At 38.0% G+C, this 20382-nt stretch overlaps 1 protein-coding gene across 1 annotated transcript; it reads left to right on the top strand.

Annotated features, from left to right (window-relative positions):
- The first annotated feature begins 84 nt into the window (after window positions 1-84).
- armc1 (armadillo repeat containing 1) lies at window positions 85-19666 on the top strand. Its single transcript, XM_073041538.1, has 7 exons — window positions 85-299; window positions 1464-1658; window positions 5784-5875; window positions 6947-7136; window positions 12960-13076; window positions 17373-17447; window positions 18572-19666. The coding sequence occupies exons 2-7, from the start codon at window positions 1497-1499 to the stop codon at window positions 18761-18763; spliced, it is 828 nt and encodes a 275-aa protein (XP_072897639.1). The 5' UTR covers window positions 85-299; window positions 1464-1496; the 3' UTR covers window positions 18764-19666.
- The last annotated feature ends 716 nt before the right edge of the window (window positions 19667-20382 follow it).

Below are 20382 nucleotides of genomic sequence, written 5' to 3' on the forward strand. Positions count from 1 at the left end.
TCACAAAAAGGAATAACCTACGGCAGTAACATGATACGTAATTGGCTCCTTTTCATGACTATTCGAGGGACAATAAACCAATGAGGCGCCTGTAATGAGTTGAGTGAAGGGCGCTGGGCAGGGCGGACCGAGCCGGTGGATGTTCGTTCGTTGGAAGGGATTGGAGCTGTTATTAAATTCATATCATTCATCCTCTCACTGTCGATTGGGGTGGTTGTACTTTGTCGATCACTGACGAATCGATCAATAATTACCACACGTTTTAACATAATCGAGGAGTTAAGTGTTTGGTTTTAAAGGTACGTGGAGGCCATGGTTGCTGGAGGTTAAACAGGGACTCAGCTGTGGCCGAGGTCTTTGGGCTGAACATGAGATATGTTTGGGATGGGTTCGCGCCTTCCTCACACTGAATGTTATTATTAAGGCTTTAAGTTCTAATTTAGTTAAGGGAATGGGTTAACTGGTACTCAGTTTATTCTGGAAGTTAGTACAATAATTGTTAAAGATTTAAGACATATTTTCGTATTCTGTATACACTTTGACCTGTGATGTATTTAAAAAAAAACATGCCTTTGTTATCTGGATCGTTTGTAACATGACATGATTACAAAATGGGCAAGAAATCTCTGGGAAGTATCACCGTTGGAGTATCTCTTGAATAAACTCTTTCGCGCAATATCACGTGACAGGCAGGATTTTTTTTCCTGATCGCAAACCCATTTTTTTTCCCGGAGAATCCCACTGAAGATGTGAGTAACAAACAAATAAGTAAATGGAACTATCTTATGCGATTTTTAGTTTGTAATTGACACTTTACCTGGATTGCACATCGATGGTCTTTAAAATGAGCTACAATAAGCAGTAAATCATTCAAACATGCTCCAGAAGAAATAGGCAAGAGCTTGATTTAAACAAGGTTTTGAGTTGTGTGAGAAGAGCTGGTGAGGTTTTGAGAAATAGTTGGAGAGCTTAGGACCTAGGCTGCAAGAAGGAATTTTGTCTCTATAGGAAGGTAGAGTTGATAACATGCCTTTGGAGTAGGAAGAAGTTAGAAATGGAGTAAAGTTATGCAAAGGAAGGATATGAAAGTGAGGCAAACACGAGGAAATCTGCAGATGCTGGAAATTCAAGCAACACACAAAATGTTGGTGGGACGTAGCAGATCAGGCAGCATCTACAGGGAGAAGTGCTGTTGACGCTTCGGGCCGAGATCAGCAGTAATGATCTTGTTCCTTTGTGTTGTGTATAATTGTGTCTACACTTGGTTAAAATACAAGTTTTCATTACATCCAATATTGCATTACTTAAAATGTATACAAACCTCTGCATCATGTGCAATCAATATTTCCTATATTAAGGCTTATGAGCATTTAGTCTTGGGAGGGTTTAAATAAATTATTTAAATACTGTCTCATTGAATCCATAGTCTTGAAGGATATTTAATTTTACTATGCATTTTACAGTGCAGTACGTATGGCATAGTGGATGGTGGCATAATGAGTGGGGAGCCTGATGCGCTATCAGTTGTAAACCAGCTGCAAGATTTAGCATCTGACCCCTTGAACAGGCGAGCGATTGTGCAGGATCAGGGATGTCTACCTGGGTTGATCCTATTCTTGGATCACTCAAATCCACAAGTTGTTTATTCTGCACTATTGGTAAGTAATAATCCATCTCATTAATGTTCATGTTCAAAAATATTCACTGGCAAATCTACCTACCTTAAACTCGCCTCCTTTTGCAGTTGCTTGATGGCTTATTCACAACTTTTTTTCACAGTAATCTTGGAGAGTCCATAAATCATTGAAGGTGCAAGGTTTAAAAATAAGACTGGGATAGTTAAGCTTTTAATTAGGCAAACAACACAAAAGCAGGGAAGTCTTATATAAATTATGACCTAAGTATCAGTAGGCATGTAGACTCCAATTTTGCTGACAGACTATTCAATTACCTTCTAAAAGCCCATATGCAAAATATCACCAACTCAAAATAGTTTTGTTCAATTGGGGAAAAATGCATACTAAGTGCTAATAAATTTTGTCCTAATTATGACATCACCACTACCGATGATAGGCCTGTTTCTTTTGTTTACTACACAGCATTTTCTTGATCAGTTAATATTCTAGTACTTTAAAAATGAAAGGCGTCTGTCTTTTTACCGTAAGATTAACACATAGGAGGAGAATCAGGCCATTCAACCCATCGAGTCTGCTCTGTCATTCCATCATGGCTGATCCTGGATCCCGTTCAACCCCACACACTTGCCTTCTCACCATATCCTTTGATGCCCTGAGCAATCAGGAAACTATCAAATTACACTCTAAATATATGCTTGGACTTGGCCTCGCCTCCACTGCAATCTGTGGCAGAGCGTTCCGCAGATTTATTACTCCTTGGCTAAAATAATTCCTCCTTACCTCTATTTTAAAGGATCACCCCCTCAGTTTTGAAGCTGTGCCCTCTAGTTCTGGATACCCCCGCTGTAGGAAACATCCTTTCCACATCTACCCTACTAGTCCTTTTGACGCTTGATAGGTTTTTTAATTCAACATTTCAACATTTGGTAGGTTTCTAATTCAACCTTTCAACAGTCGGTAGGTTTCTATGTTTTCTTAATTCTTTATATCAAGTGATTCTTACAAGGAGAATTGAAAGATTAGAGTCGGTCTTTAATAATTTAAAGCATTCAGTGCATTTACAGTCTGATTATTAGGCATAACAAAAACCAGTTAAGTTTCCCTGCATTTAATGATTATGAAATATCTCGCTTTTGCCTTTCATTCATGCTTTTATCATTTTACCAGGAAGCTTTAAACCCATAACTTTAACTGTTGACACCATATTTACAGTTTTAATTGAATAGATCCTATTGAAAATCTCTTAATATTGTACAGCTTTAAAACAGTTTTGGGGTTATTCTACAAGAAAAAGTTTAAATTCATTGCAAAATAATTGAAATTCACATAATATGGTGGAAATAATGGTGAGTGTCATTATTATGGTTACTTGTATGCTTTCTACTTGCACACATTAATGTAAAGGGTTAGGAGGGAAATATCCTCTTAACCAAGGGAAAAAGGTGATTGCCTATGAGAACTGATCCTGATGCTATCTAGTAACTTTTGTGCTTACTTAAATGAGGAAAGACAACATTATATGTAATTTGAAATTATCACTGAAGCAGTGGGAGACTTACTTTTCTAGGTATACTTTTACCAATGTACTCTAAAAATATCAGCTTCCTAGTTCTGCAGAGTATTTTATGCTTGTCTTTTTTTTCCTCACAGTATAATAAACTGCAAAAATGTTTAACTTAGGAAGGATTCTAGAATGGGTGTCACTTAATTCATCTTTGCTTCATTTGTCATATGCATGTCAAATTATTGCAGCATTCAGTTGGCCAGGGATGTAAGAGGAGTATTGCAAAGTTTAAAAAAAAATCGGAGTTGTAATAAATGGGGTCATGCAAAATCCTAGTCACTGAAGATGTGGGGAACAACAATATTCAATTGAATAAAATATAGCAAGTTCTAGAATATAAATCAACAAGCAAAAATATTTTAAATGATTTTTCTTGGAGATGGATACAATTCTAAATCCATAAGCACCTTGTAAGATTGCTGATAGGGGTTATAATTCATTAGATGTTCCAAATCATCTTGTTCCCACTGTGATCTATTGGTCTGCCGCCTCTTGTACCATCTCTTTAAGGCCCAATGCAGGCTTTATTTTTCGGCCAGTCACATTGTAACCATCTGGACTTGATGTTAAATTCAGTAATGTAAAGTAACTTGCTTTTTGTTGTGTGGTCTGTATCCATCATCCATCTGTAATATTAGCTTACTTGGTTTTTTTTTTGTGTCTCTGGGAGTGGAGGATATGCCCAGTCATGGGGCTTGTCCACCTACTCTGAATTCTACAATTTCCATACCTTTTTATTTATGTTCTCGCCTTCTGGTCCCATTCATAGATTCACCAGATTAAGCTGTAAACAACATTTCCACGCTTTTTTTAAACTCTTTTAGAGACATTCCCTCAACTGCTCAACCTCCCCTCCCCCCCTGTAACTTTACAAGTTCCTTCTGTCTCCTTTTCAGTTTTAATGAAGGCTTCTGATCTGAAGCGTTTTTCTTTCCGCAACCCGAACAGCTGAATATTTTCAGCATATTTTGTTTTTGTTTTAGATTTCCAGTACCTGTAGTTTCTGCTAATTTTTCTCATACTTCCAAATCAGAAGGTGTGTAGCTTGAAGAAAAACTTACAGGTGTTCCCATGTGGACTAAGGGCTAGAACTTGGTGCTTCCTGGTGATGTTACAGTGTTGTAGACGACAGGATAATTAACTACAGTGTATTTTTTTTAGTTGATGCGAACTGCAGCAATGGTGCATTAATGGTGGAGACAAGTGCTTTGAATTGCCTGGGGAGGGAGGAAAGGTGAATGCCAGAAGTCCCATTGGGGAGAGAGGAGTGAAAATTCTTTGAGGTGCACATTCTTATGGAGAAGTGCCAATTAATTTTTGCTTCTGAAGAGTCCATGACTTGAAATGCCAACTTTTGTTTTTTGCTGCCTGCTACACTAAGCACTTGTAGCACTTACCATTAAATGAAAAGTAAATAGTTCCTAATATAAAATAAACACGTGTTTTGGCTTGGTTACATTTCCTATATAAAACTTAGTTTTTGTCTAAATAAGGTTTGATAGAATTATAGTTCATTGCATCTTTAGTAGAAAAGTAGAGCTATGGTCACAGATTTTTTTGCTTAGGGAAGTCAGAAGTCTCTCTTTCTGCCTTGAATGTCTGAATCAGGTTTATTATCTGGTTCATTATTGTTGTTTTGCTGCAGCAGGACAGCGCAAAGACATAAAATTACTATAAATGTATGTGATGATTCAGTCTCTGTCTCACCAGAGTATATAATTCCAAAGATTTGTCATCTTTTTTGGTTGTTCACACCCGATGGGTCAAAGGGCCTGTGAAGAAAATTCATTCTCATTTATGTCTTAAGTGAGCGATGCCATACACAGATGTTTCTCTCTGATCACCCTCATGAAGTAAAACAGCTTGTATTTTAATAAACATGCATAATCCAATGTGCATAGGCACAAGATGTACGATCTTTCCTCATACAACACACCTTTTGTTCTGAAAATCAGCCTGATAGGCCTTCTTAGAAATAGTTCCAAAAATAAGGACACAGTTTTCTGTAGTCTTGGAATTTAAAATGATGCAGTCATTTGGGTTAAGGATATTCAGGTCCCTTATGGACCTGACAAATCATTACCTGAAAAATAAGATATGGAATTACAAATTTGGTCTGGTAGAAATGGTCATTTTAAAACAATTTCCACTCTCATTTTTTGGCATACACACAGATGATGTCTCTTGTGCTCTGAAAATTGTAATATAGACAGTTTATTAGGAATACAAATGTCCACCTCCCTCCACCCCATGGTGGTCGGATGGGGTTCACTAATATTGAGAAAATTTGGCTACAAAACTCACTGAAAGACTGAATGTAATGTAGATTGTAAATAGTGGAGCCCTTCAGTAAGTTTGTCAATCTGAACATGATTTGTGCATCCCAACTCAATTTTCATTGTTTAGTCAACCCATTTGGCATCCTAATATATCAGGTGCTGCTATTTTACTTGTGAAAAAAATCACAAAATATTGACCTCCCCCCCCCCCCCATACCTATTTCTAATCCCCTTCAAAGAGTAGAACCGTGATTTCATATGCAAATATTTATAATTATTGATCTGTTTTCCTCTGTACTGTAGGCTCTGCGTTACCTGGCTGAATGTCGATCCAACAGAGAGAAAATGAGAAGCGAATTAGGCATGATGTTGAGTTTACAAAATGTGATCCAAAAGTAAGTTTATGTTTTTGAATTGTTTTTATAACTGAAAGATGAGGTATGTCTTAGTTTACTCTCACTGTACTTTGTGTTTTTCTCTTAAAAGATTTCTATATGAATGCTCCTGATTTCTAAATTCTTAAGAAGCAAAAACATTTGTTCGGTTTAATATTGTTTTTTTTTCTCAAAGGAGATACCTGCAATATTTTATGTACTAAAATAAATTTTCTACAATTAAAATATTACCAATATTGAATCAATTTGTTGGTAGAGGTGAGTTATCTGTTTTCAGTGCTGAACTATATGGCAAGTGCCCACATACCATTTATTGGCTTGCTGTCAAGTATTAACTCGCGCCTTATCTCCACATGGCTTTGTATGATTTAATGCTGTAAAATTGGGGGTGGGAGGGTTGCTTATGAAATAACTAAAATAAGGTTTGAGAGCTGAAATTTTTTTTAAAGCACTTTCTAAACTATTAAAAAGAAATAATTAGAATATTTAAGTTAAGCAACAGTAATGTGAATTTTCTGACATCTTTTAAAGTAAATTCAATTAATTCCAAATATGTGAACGGCATAAAACTTAGTTCACCTAGTCCATTTCAGTGGAGAAGAGTTGCTAATTTTACTCAAGATCTGAGGTAAATTCCCTGGCTTAACTGCTGATGAATCTCTGTACATTCACACTCCATACTGAACTCAGTATTCCATGCATGGTTAGGAGGGTGATTCTGAAGAATGGCGAATAAGCTTGCAATTTTCCTTACTTAAGTTTCCCAGAAGTTGAGCTTCTGCAGAAAGATATGCTGAACCCAGTGGAGCTGTTTAGCATTTTGTAACATTTCCTACTTGCTATCATGTGCTTGATTTTGTTAGGGTTGGTGGTTGTAAGGGTTTGGCAACAAGACCCTAACCACTATGTTGCAGAGAAAATGCTTTCCTTGAAGGTTTTAATAGCCTTTGCAATTGAGCATAGACATTTACTTTCTCCCTCAGAGATGTAATAGATTTTCATAGTATTCAATGTTCTGCTTTTTTTTAAGCTAATGGCATAAAAATACTAATCCTTAATATATTTTTGTAGGACGACAACGCCTGGTGAAACTAAGAATTTAGCAAATGAAGTCTATGAAATATTGCAGTCTTCAAGCTATGAGGAATCTGATTTCACAAATGATTATAATTCTCACAGGCGCAAGCCTCAGTTTTTTCTGGGAAGTACAAACAAACGTGCAAAAACAGTAACCTTACAAATAGATGGATTGGATGATTCGGTAAGATCAATGTTAATTAGCACAAGTTATTAGTTCACCTTTGAAATTCATCTTTTAAACTGGTCATGAATTTCAAATGAGTGCTCTAACAAGTTTGTCATTTAAATGTAGTATTTCCTTGACTAAATGTTTCGTATGGCATGCATGTTTTCCATTGGAACAGTAATCTTTTGGCTAAAACATAAGTGCTTTTTTTTCATGGTAATAGCTTTATAAAGATTGGATTATGATTGCCAAAGATTTTAAGGTTATCTGAGCCATCTGTATCAATTTGTGTCAAAGTCATTACTGTAGCATATGCAACTTTTAAAATATACCTTGTTCAGGTTTTACTTTGCTTTTCCATATGAGGTGTATTCAGAATGTTTATTATTTTGCCCTTTTACATGATGATAGAAATATTTGCATGGTTTGGTTTTCTTGCTCATTCTTGACTTTTTTGAGTCCTGAAGGAAAATCTCACTAACAGGTTGGTATGTATTGCAGTTGTTTTATCCTTGCTATTCTAATTATCATTGAGGTGTATTTAAGAATTCTATTAAATTTGTCCCACTGGATTTAGATCATTGATTTAGTTTGGAGTCTGGTGATTTCACATTACAAAAGCTCACTCACTTTGTTCTGCTTAATGTCTACTGAGAATTTAAAGAAAGACTTTCTGTAGTTGATTTGCTTACGTGTAGCCCTAACCATTTGAGGTAGGCATTAAATTAATCAATGTACTCAGTGCTTTTTGATTAGGATGAATCTTAGATCACATGAAATAATAATCGTATATTTATTATGCCACAGCAGTACCATGATTTCTGTTTTCACTTTCTTGGATCATCAGTGCTCTGTAGCTGGGTTAAGAAGCAATCAAATGTCATTCTTTACAGCTGAATTTCATAAGTCTTCTTGGCTTACATAAGCAATGAGGTGGTTGGTTATTAATGGGCCAACCCCTCTTGACTGCAATATGACATGTGCAACTTCCTTGAGAAAGCCAATTTCTATATATTTACCATTTCTATGTGGAATTGGGAGCATTTCTCCGGAGATAATTGCATCAGTCTGTTAGTCTGTGTTGAAGATTTGTACATAGTGTGACATTGCCCCCAAACATGACTTTGAAGCACAATTTTCTGATGTGGTCATGCAGCTTTTGTTCCAAGGAGAACAGCAAATTAAAACTTAAGCTGGTTTTATAACCACTCCATTGGCAAGTGCATGTTCTCTTCATTCACTGTTTCTCGAAGATGTACTTGAAACCATTGTTTGATTCCATAGTTTGTCCTGATCAATGATTAGGTCATAGATTTGTTGTAACTAATTCATTGATTTCAATATAATTGATATGAACAGGAAAACGTGTAAGCCCCAAAACCATGATGGTGAAGAGTTTAGTATGCTTGTTCATGTAAAAGAAAATTACAGTCGGCCCTCCTTATCCGTGAAGGATTGGTTCCAGGACCCCTCGCGGATGCTCAAGTCCCTTATTCAGCCTGTCTTAATACGGTGGATCTTAGGACCCAGCGGAACCCCAGACCTTATTTAACCTGTCTCAGTCTGCTGGACAGTAGGACCTGGCGGCAAAGATCTGAATCCGCAGTGTTTCTGTTCACTAAAATAATCACGATCACGACTGAAAATAAAGTGGAAATAATAGTGATCGGAAAGGGGTGAAACGCCATTGGTCATTGGAAAAGCGTTAGGCTACGTCAGTCAACGATTGGAACAATTTTAAAGGATAAAGTGAGAAAGGCTCTGCCCCGATGAAAGCTACAATTATTACTAAGCAATGCAGTGGTTTAATTATTGGGTTTTGGGTTTTTGATCCTCCACATCAACCCGGCACGGTGGAGAGTGCACTTGAAAGCGGTCTGTCACTGGCTCGTACTTGGGAAATAACGTTCCCGAGCCCAGCACTGAAGCATGTTCTTAAGTGTTTTACATGCATAGAAAGGTAAAATATATACTATATACTAAGGCAACCATTTGACTAACTGATGCTAAATAATACCGGATGTACCTGTTCCGACTTACTTAGTAAGAGAACTTCCGATTTTTTTTTTCGATCCCAATCCACGATAACCCACGCACATCCTCCTGTATACTTTAAATCATCTCTAGATTACTTATAATACCTAATACAATGTAAATGCTATGTAAAATAGTTGTTATACTACATTGTTTAGAGAATAATGACAAGAAAAAAAGTCTGTACATGTTCAAACAACAAGTGCTGGAAGAGCACTTTCGGGTTTTCGTGATTTGCGGTTGGTTGAATTTGCGCATGCGGAATTCGCGGGTAAGGAGGGCTGACTGTACTGAAATCCAGTTAATCAGTGATGTCAGCTTTTGTGTTTCAACTGGCTTTCCCCTGTCCCAACCTCTCACATTCCCAGTAAACTTGTAGCTGTGGTTTTCTAAAGGGCAATCTTTGGCTCTACATGATAATATAGAAGTAAAGCATGACTCTGAAGGAGTGATGTCTGGGCTAAAGGTAGAAAACCTATTTGTGATTACCCTTTCTGATGCTAAATTAATTGTTCCTACATTCTTATAACCATATAACAATTACAGCACGGAAACAGGCCATCTCGGCCCTTCTAGTCCGTGCCGAACGCTTACTCTCACCTAGTCCCACTGACCCACACTCAGTCTATAACCCTCCATTCCCTTCCTGTCCATATACCTACCCAACTTTACTTTAAAGGACAATACTGAACCACTTCTACTGGGAGCTCGTTCCACACAGCTACCACTCTCTGAGTAAAGAAATTCCCCCTCGTGTTACCCTTAAACTTTTGCCCCCTAACTCTCAACTCATGTCCTCTTGTTTGAATCTCCCCTACTCTCAATGGAAAAAGCCTATCCACGTCAACTCTATCTATCCCCCTCATAATTTTAAATACCTCTATCGTCCCCCCTCAACCTTCTACACGCCAAAGAATAAAGACCTAACTTGTTCAACCTTTCTCTGTAACTTAGGTGCTGAAACCCAGGTAACATTCTAGTAAATCTTCTCTGTGCTGTCTCTATTTTGTTGACATCTTTCCTGTAATTTGATGACCAGAACTGTACACAATACTCCAAATTCAGCCTTACCAATGCCTTGTACAATTTTAACATTACATTCCAACCCCTATACTCAATGCTCTGATTTATAAAGGCCAACATACCAAAAGCTTTCTTCACCTTCCAATCCACATAAGATTCCACCTTAAGGGAACTATGCACCATTATTCCTAGATCACTCTGTTCTACTGCATTCTTCAATGCCCTACCATTTACCATGTATGTCCCATTTAGATTATTCCTACCAAAATGTAGCACCTCACACTTATCAGCATTAAACTTCATCTGCCATCGTTCAGCCCACTCTTCTAACTGGCCTAAATCTCTGCAAACTTTGAAAACCTACTTCATTATCCACAACGCCACCTACCTTAGTATCATCTGCATACTTACTAATCCAATTTACCACCCCATCATCCAGATCATTAATGTATATGACAAACAACATTGGACCCAGTACAGATCCCTGAGGCACACCACTAGTCACCAGCCTCCAACCTGACCAACAGTTATCCACCACTACTCTCTGGCATTTCCCATCCAGCCACTGTTGAATCCATTTTACTACTTCAATATTAATACCTAAAGATTGAACCTTCCTAACTAATCTTCTGTGCAGAACCTTATTTCCCTGAAGTCGTCACTGAGTCCAAGAGTAGCTCTGGAACAGAGGACTCCGTTGTGTTTTATATTTGCCTCCTTGACAAGCATGGAAAAGGTTTTCCTAAAGCAGTCTGCTGAGGGGATTCAACGTGTGGAGCAGAATCAGTAGGAGTAAATTAATTGTTCAGTAACACATTCAAAATACTGGAGGAACTCAGCAGGTCATGTGGCATCTATGGAAAGGAATAAACAGTCAACATTTTGGGCCACCTGGCCTGAGTTTCTCCAGCATTTTGTATGTGATATTTTGAATTTCCAGCATTTGCAGGATCTCTTGTGTTAATGAATTGTTGATATTTCAAGTCAAAGCCCTGTACCATGATCTAGTTTTTCCCAGATAGATATTTCAGTAAAAACTTATCCTCAATCTTTAAATTTTTAATTATAGTTTAGTTAGAACTTATTGGCAGATGTCAAAAAAGTATCTTAGCCAGGAGCTGTCAGCAATTGTAGAAATTGTTATTGAATCTGGAGGTCTGCAGTTGCCCAGTTGGAAGATAAGTTCATTGTTCTCAAACTTAAGCTGGGTCTTGTAAAAGTGCAAAAGGCACAAGAAGGTGTAGTCTGGGTGGGATAGAGAATTCAAGTGACAACCAACAGGAAACTCATGATCTTGTCTACAAACTGAAAGCAGGCCCTTTACAAAACAGTTGCCCAATTTATTTGTTTCTCTAGTATAGAAGATCACATTAGAAACACCAACAATCTTTCAGATGAGGCACCAAATTTGAAGTCCTTGGATGATGGGGGGAGAAAAAGAGGTGCATAGATAAATGTTGCATCTCCTGCACTTACATTAAAATGCTGTAAAAAGAGAATTAGTTGGTGAAGATAGAAGATGGGACCATGTGTTGGAAAAGACTTCAAAATGCTGAAGGGGGTGAGGGGTGGTGAGCTGTTGTGGAATCTCATTGAGGTTGGCAGAAATTGTGAAGAGTGATCTTTTGAATGTTGAAACTAGTGGGGTTGAAGATGAGGACCATGAGTATACTTCCCCCCCCCCACCCCAGCAGGAGAAGGAAAGTGAGAAGTAGTACTCTGCTACACTGTTAATTGTGGTAGCTATGTTTCTGGGGAAAAAGGAAGACATCTGAGAATTCATCCATTTGTCCTTCAGACACCTTTTGCTTTGTTTTTTTTTGTCTGAGTTCCCCTTTTGTTTCACAGTTTATGTCTGTAAAATCAAGTGAAAATAGCCAAGTAATTTATTAGATTTGCTAGGGGTGATCAAAACTGATAACAGACTTTTAAGCAGTGGAAATTAACCTGATGATTTGAATGTAGCACCGTTAGATGAAGGAAGTGCTTTTTTTTAAAAAAGAAAATTGGTTAGCATGTGAGTAAGGTGGTAGAAGGCTATTCTGTAATAACTATTAGAAGTGGATACATAGCTGAAAAAGTCTCCACCATTGAGCAAATCTACAAGGAGTTGTCGCAGGAGAGCAGCATCCGTCATGGAGGACCCCCACCATCCAGGTCATGCTGTCTTCTTGCTGCTGCCATCAGGAATGAGGTACAGGAGCCTTTCATTCCACACCATCAGTTTCAGGAACAGTTATTATTTCTCAACCACCAGGTTCTGAACCAGTGTGGATAACTTCATTCACCTCAACACTGAACTGATTCCACAACCAATGGACTCATTTTCAAGGGCTCTACAACTCATGTTCTCTATTTATTATTACTACTACTACTAGTTGTTGTTGTTATTATTATTATTATTATTATGTTTTTTCTTGTATTTCCACAGTTTGTTGTCTTTTGCACATTGGTGTTTGTCTGCCTTTGCTGTTTTCTCATTGATTCATTGATTTCACATTTACTGTGACTGCCTGCAAGAAAATGAATCTCTGGGTAGCATATGGTGCCATGCAAGTGCTTTTCTCTGCTTCATAAGTAGTTCCTTAATTAACTTATTACTTTATCACTTTTAAATGATTACATTGACCTAGTAAAACAATTGATTAGGTTAACTTAGTTCTGTTTTATCAGCTGTTAGCAAAACAGTAGACTTGTACTGATGCTTAGAATTACTTTCACTTTGCTTCATAATTTTACTGTAAGAAGTTTCTGTTACTGAATTATGTTTTGTTCTTTTAGTCAAGAAGAAACATCTGTGAAGAAGCATTGTTGAAAATCAAAGGTGTTATTAGTTTCACTTTCCAGATGACTGTGAAAAGATGTATTGTACGAATCCGATCTGATCTGAAAGCAGAGGTAGGTCTATTTTGAAAAGAATTGGTATTTGGTTGAGAATTGACTTCACAATTAGATTTGGTGGCCCAACATTTAAGGGAATTGTACCCCGTGCTTCTTTTGCACTTCTGGTGATTTGAGACCGGATTCTTCCTTGGGTACTAGTTTAATGCATAATCTTCAGTTAATTATGATCATGACCATGTCAAATATGCTTGTGTAGTTGCATATGCATTGAAGACACATCTCTAAGCCATAATTAATATATAAAAATGGGATGTAATTGTAGATAAGTTTGCTTGTGTTCAATAAATGTGCACAAACTATAATAGATAAGGTGCTCCAATTCAAGAACAGGAGATGAACAGGAAACAGCAATGCAATTAGCCTGACATTTGTTGTAGAACAATGCTGGGATCTATCACTAAGGAAATAATATTGGAATACAGTAGATTCTGGTTCATTGGGATCAGTACGTTTTGGCCCAATTAAGCAGCTGCCCCAATTACCTGTTGGAAATAGTTAAAAGACTATCAGTGACAAAAATCACCTTTTGAACAAAGGCACACAACTGATGCTCTTTTAAAAACTGATAGCTCTAAGCATGATGTGATGTAGTGTAGTGGTTACCAACCTTTTTAAGCCCAAGATCCCTTACTTCGGCCATAGTTAAGGTGAGATTGACGCCAGATCGATTAGCTACACGTATGCGCACTGGGGCAGAAAAGACCGGTAGTAAAACCCCGCAACCCGGGAGGAGAAATAATGTATAAACACCAGGGGTACCCACCCTTTTTTGAACCACGGATCGGTTTAATATTGACAGTATTCTTGTGGACCAGTCGACGGGAGGTGTTAAACACGACAGGAATATAGCGATACTCAAAGCAGGTTCCTTATGTCCAGTCTATTCTGCAATTTAATTTTCACGGCTCTCGGCACTTAGCTTCTGTCCCGCTTGCTCACGTTTTTTCTGCTGGAAAAAAAACTCAAAGGGGTTGTCTTTAAGTGCAGGGTGCTTGGACTCAGGGTACCGAAGCAGTTTTGAGGGCTTCATTGCCTCATTAGACAGCCTCCCGGCCCGAACTGCAACCTCCCGCCAGCCCGCCACCAGCTGCCTTGGCCAGGTGGGGCTGGTCGTCGGTGGAGTGAGAGGACAATGTCAGGGCTGGAGGTCCCCATGCCAGGGCAGCGGCGGTCGCAGTCCGGAGAGAGCGACCAACTGAGCGAGGAGTGTGACAGGGCATCCGCCTGCCCCCCCCTTGTAGGATCTATTGGCTGACAAAAGTTTGTTTCAGTAGATCGCAGCGTGGTAGCTGCTCTGATACTTACAGAACCCTGAGCCCGAATTAGATCGTCTGCGAATATTTTAGCACCAGGTTCCCCACGAACATTTGGTGTGGTGAATAGGGTTAGCGGCGGCGCCTATGTGTCCGCGCTCCAGGCCACTAGCAACGGCATTCCCCGCCAGCCGCGCGAGGCCAACCAGTGATCCTTGGCGCGAGGTTACCACTGCGTTTAGGCAGCTGATGACCTCGCGTGGCTTCAAGTTCAACAGTCGGCATGACGGAATGAGGAAAGGTGCAGCTGACTCCTATTGTTTCCTCGTGGCCCGGTGGTTGGGGACCACTGAATTACACTGTGTAAACACAAAGTACACTGCAGATGCTGTGGTCAGATCAACACGTAGAAACAAGCTGGATGAACTCAACAGTCAGAGGGTTGACTGCTCATTTCAACGGATGCTGCCCGACCTGCTGAGTTCATCCAGCTTTTGTACGTGTTGAATTACACTGTGTAGTGTGGGGGAGCTACACGCATGTGCACTGGGCAGAAAGAACGGAACTAAAACCCCACAACCCGGAAACAATCTCTCAACAGTATTTGTGTATTTATTTTATATTTTTTTTCGGGATCTACTGGGGAAATCTCAAAGACCCCATGCACCCCTCACACAATCTCTTCTCCCTCCTGCCGTCTGGGAAAAGGCTTTGAAGCATTTGGGATCTCACAACCAGACTATGTAACAGTTTCTTCCCCCAAACTATCAGACTCCTCAATACCCGAAGCCTGGACTGACACCTTGCCTTACTGTCCTGTTTATTTATTGTAAATGCATGCACTTTTTTTGTGCACTTTATGTAGTCCTGTGTAGGTCTGTAGTCTAGTGAAGCTTTCTCTGTGTTTTTTTAATTACATAGTTTTTTTATACTGTGTCATGTAACACCATGGTCCTGAAAAACGTTGTCTCATTTTTACTATGCACTGTACCAGCAGTTATAGTCGAAATGACAATAAAAGTGACGACTTGACTTGAAAAGATCGACGGGTTGGCGACCACTAATGTAGTGTCTAACATCCATGCAAGTACATGTGACTGATGCTAGTTAGAAGCTATTTGGCAGCAGTCTCCTGCACCAATTAAGCGGCATAGTGTCTCAAATAAATGGAGGGAATCCTGGCTATTTTCACAATATAGTTTTTGTTCTTTAAGAGTTCTCCCAAATAAATGGCTGCTTTGAATCCACCGTGTTGAGAAAATCAAGAATTTTTAAAGCAGAATTGTCATGGTTTTATGTCATGGAAATGGTGTTTGACACAAATAGAATACATCTGAATTTTGAATGCAAAACATTTGTTAGCTGCTGTATGAATAATTACTACATCAGATCAGAGTTTGGAGAAGGGAGCAAACATTAGTATGACTTGAGGATGTGCCGACAAAAAAAGCAGTTGGATGAATGCTTAAATGTTGGGTGCAAAAATTTCATAATTGATATTAAATGAGGTTTGTGACATTCTTCACAAATAGAAGAATGAAACATGTTGTTTAAATAGAGGGGAGTTTCACCCAATGGCTCAGCAGGTAGCTCCAGCAACTTGAGTTCAGTTTTGACTTAGGGTGCTGCTTTTCCTCTGTGACGGTGTAGATCCTTCACCCCACACATGCATATGCGTAGTTCCTCCACATCCCAAATTCTTGCAGGCTGATAGATTACCCCTATTGTAGAAGAATCAGACGAAGCTGTTGGGCATACAAGAGAAAATAAGTTGTATGGAAAGGGTTTGCTGCGAGTCAACATCCACCTGACTGACTAAATGGCCACACCTTATGTTGTACTAAAATATGAATGCTAAAATATGATCTGGGTGTTTGCATACATGAAATACAAAGTTAGAATACAGATAATTCAGAAGGTATTGGGCTTAAGTACGAATGTCTTTATTGCATGGGGGAATGGCTGCTACTGTTCATGGCTTTAAGATGAAGTATAGTCACATTGAAGGTAGCTTCATAACGATTCAACAGGTTACTTGCTTGAATGAAGCGATTGTCTTAGAAGGATTGATTAAGCAGCTTGGGCCTATGTTGACAGGAGTTTAAAATATAACAAATTAACAAAGAATAGCATCTGAGGGTATTTAATAAAATAGATGTTGAGAGAATGCACCAAGGGAGCATAATTACCCAATGAAGAGACACTTAGTTAAAATGGGGACAAGGAGGAATTCTTTGCATGAGTTACGAAGGCTATTTCTGTAAATATATTCAAGGCCAGAGATGGAATGATCTTTGGACTAGAAAAGGCAAGGAATAGTGATCAGCAGGAATGTGTGCCAGGAGCTTAAGGTTGACCCTATCTTGATCTTATCAAATGGCAGAACAGGCATAATGAGTTTGCTCCTTATCTTTTTTTCTCATAATAGTGAATCTAATGAAGATTTTGTTGTGAACAATAAAAAGTTCAGTCTTTTCAGACACCGTTATCTGGCAGGGCTGAGGGTGTGTGTCAGTTTGGAAAGGATGCCATATTCAATGTTTTCTTGCAAATTTAGCATGTACTATTTCTACCTAAATTAAAAACAAAGGATGAACGTGGCATTATTTATTCCATTTGCATTTCTAGTTAGCATTTTTTTAAACTTTGTTTTGGCTTGGAGATCATAACAGAACTTTTGAAGTCTCTGTCATTTAAGTTATAATAAGGAAGGTTCTGCAACTCTTGGACTTTAAAGATTGTTAAATGAGATGGATGACTTCAGAGATTACCGTAGTTGATTTATAAAAATGATATAAGTTGGTTTAATAACTTTATATACTACTCAATGTACCTAGTATAATGTTGTAATTAAGAGGGCTAGAAATTGCTGAAGCATGCAATATGAGATGCTTTATTTGTGTAAGTTTATTCTAGAAACGAGTTTAAAATGTCAAATATGGCAATGTTGTCTGGTAAGTTGAAGAATATTTTGTCCCTTTAAGTGCCCACTTGCAAATAATGTTGTTGGAACAACCAATGTTTATCTTTGTTGTAGGCATTGGCATCTGCTATTGCAGCAACCAAAATTTTGAAAGCACAACAAGTGATCAAAAATGAGAGTGGGGAGGAGGTAAGATAAAAGTTTGCAATTTGAGACTTGAAACTATTTATAGTGCTTTCAGATATGTCATCTAGTTTCAAGGTTCTATGCACTGTGACGCTTCTGAAAGATTACCTAATCCAGGAGATGAAATCAGTTTCTAGGAGTCATGTACCTCCTGCATAATATCTGATCTTTTTCTTTGCCCATCTTTCCCACCCCCTCCTACCAACCCAGCAGCTTCTTATAATTGATGTTAATTACAGTTCGGGCATTGCCTACATTTTGCTGTACTGTACAGTAATATCTCTGAACCTAAGTACTAATTTTTCAATAAATGTGAAACTTGCCTGAATACATTCTATTAATCTTCTCTGATTTTTATCCAAAGCATTTTGTTATGTCTAAAATTCAGTTTGATCTGGCACAAGATCTAGATTGTTCACATTGTCCATGCTGATCAAGGTGCCCCACCTGAGCTAGTCCCATTTGGCCAGTATCTCTCTATACCTTGCATATCCATATACTTACCTAGTAAAATGGATTGCCTAGTGCAGTGATGACAGACCACAGCAATGACTTTTTCTGTTGGTTTGCATGTATTGTGAAAAGCTGCTGCACAAACCAGACAGTAACGGCTGATTTGAGGATGTGCTCTATGATGGCAGTGTAGAATTGCACCAGTTTGTTCTGGGGCAGGTGGAATTTTCCCAACTGCTGTAAAAAGTCCATCCTTTACTGAGTCTTTTTGGTAATGAAGGAGATACTGTTTTCTCACATGAGGTGCTGTGAAATAAAGTGGCCACAAGCATTGGCAGGAGACAAGACTGAAGTGGTTGTAGGCATCTTCAGATTGGATCATCTAGTTCTGTGATACCACTTTGTTGGCAGGAAGGGGTTGAGAAACAGTTGTACTCTGCACTATGCTAGTTTGTTTTTCATCAGAACAATGTCATATTTAACAAACCTTGTACTAATTTACTTTGAAAAGGGGGAGAAAAACAGAAATTAATGTTTTGTCTTATTACAGTATTAATGGCACTATATTGAGCTTGTTATTAGTTAATGCCAAGTTTGCTCTGAAATCTATTTGCATTAGCATATAAATATGCTGTTTGCCAGTGGTTTTGACATTTTTGATCATTATTTTATAGATGCTGGTTCCATTCCATGGTACCCCTGTTGAAGTGGAGGAAAACACAGATTTACCTGACTACTTACCTGAGGATGAGAGTCCAGCAAAGGATAGTGATAATGCTGTTTCCCGTGTGGGGAGTAAACAAGAAGTTGGTAGTGGTTGGTTCAGTACAGCAGCAAACTTTTTATCGCGTTCATTTTACTGGTGACAGGAGGGATCTGCATCAGAGTTGGGTACTTGTAGGATTGTGGAAACAGTTTCCCATTGTTGTGATGAATTGCCAAGTGCAATTTATACTAATGCAGACACTGCAGTCTATAGAGGCTTTATGTATATTTCATCTTCACTTAAACAAGAAATTAAGTTATCAGCAGTAGAGAAGATCCCTTCTGCCTTTATCAGTGAATTGCCTCACAATCATGTTTTTATTTCTTTCACTGGGGCACATCTGTACCAAATAACATCAAAACTGAAGCTTGAGTGCCCAGAATTTGGACAGTTTCTTCTGCAGAATCGTACGTTGGGTCTCATATTCAATTCTTAATTTTTGAATACTGTACAGAAGACCTCTTTATGTTAATGTGCCGTGCATGGATTTCTTTTGAATGTTACACATTTCACTGGCATTTATAAATATTTACTGTTCGTTCAAGATCTAAAACATTACATATGCCTTATTTTTGGTTTGGTTTTGAAAGCCTTTATAAATGTAGGCCTTTTCTACTTGAATAACGAAATACAGCATGTTCATTGGTGCATTTTGTCCTTGTAACTTAATAATTTTCAACCATTTCTGTGTAAAGTAGCACACTGCTCAATGTAACTGACTTCTTGCCTTTTACTCCAGTTTTTCAACCCAAAGTAATATGTTAAAGCTCGTTAACTGCACTTTGTTGCGTTGTAAGATGAAAATGTATTCAATTTTACTTTGCCAGATATATAAAAAAAACTATAATTTGATATTTGAACGTTTTGAAGTGAAAGGTTTGTATAGTGTTTAGTTGAAGTCTGTTACAACTTTATTCATGTAATTAACATTTAGTTTGGTAGAATCTTATCCCATAAATGGATATCAATTTAATAATTTCCATTAAACATTGGACTACAGTTACTAATTTTTAAAATATTTTCTTTATAAAATGCCAGATTTGCACTTTAATGGATTTTAGCATATGCTGTTAATCTTGAATTCTTAAAGGTATTGAAGATACTGTTAGTGCATTGTTATCATGCTTAAAAAGACAGAAGGTTGTGCATTAAATCTAACTTCAGAATCTTGGGTAGAGAAAATTATGCAGGTGCTTTGTGCAGTACTGGTGAGCCCTGTACTGTAAAAGATGCTGATTTTTTTTTAAATGAGCATCATCTGAGGGCACATTTGTTCTCTTCAGATGGATGTGCAAGGTCATACAACACTGTTTTGAAAGAGAGCAGTGGAGTTAGCACTGATGCCCCGCACAACAGATAACCCTGCTATCACGTAAAATCATTATTACTCTGCTGTTTTGGGAGTTTTCTGGGAATAAACTGCAGCTGAGTTTCCTGTAACTATGACTTTGTTTCAGAAGTACTTTCTTGGTTTTAAAACCAAACCTATGCTGTGAAATGCAAGTTTTTATTTCTTTATAATCATTTTGAAGTGAATCACTTGGTTGGGTACAGTAGGTATCAAAATGATCTGTTATGAAAGGGAATCATTCACTAAACCGCATTTTTGAAATATTGTATTCATATTGATGCAGCAAAGAAAATAAATCCAGTTTTAATGTTATGGCTGCATTTATATAAAAAAAAATTGACCAATCTTTTTGAGGTCTATGTAAACTG

The sequence above is a fragment of the Hemitrygon akajei genome, chromosome 1 (assembly GCF_048418815.1).
Source record: "Hemitrygon akajei chromosome 1, sHemAka1.3, whole genome shotgun sequence".
NCBI lineage: Eukaryota > Metazoa > Chordata > Chondrichthyes > Myliobatiformes > Dasyatidae > Hemitrygon > Hemitrygon akajei.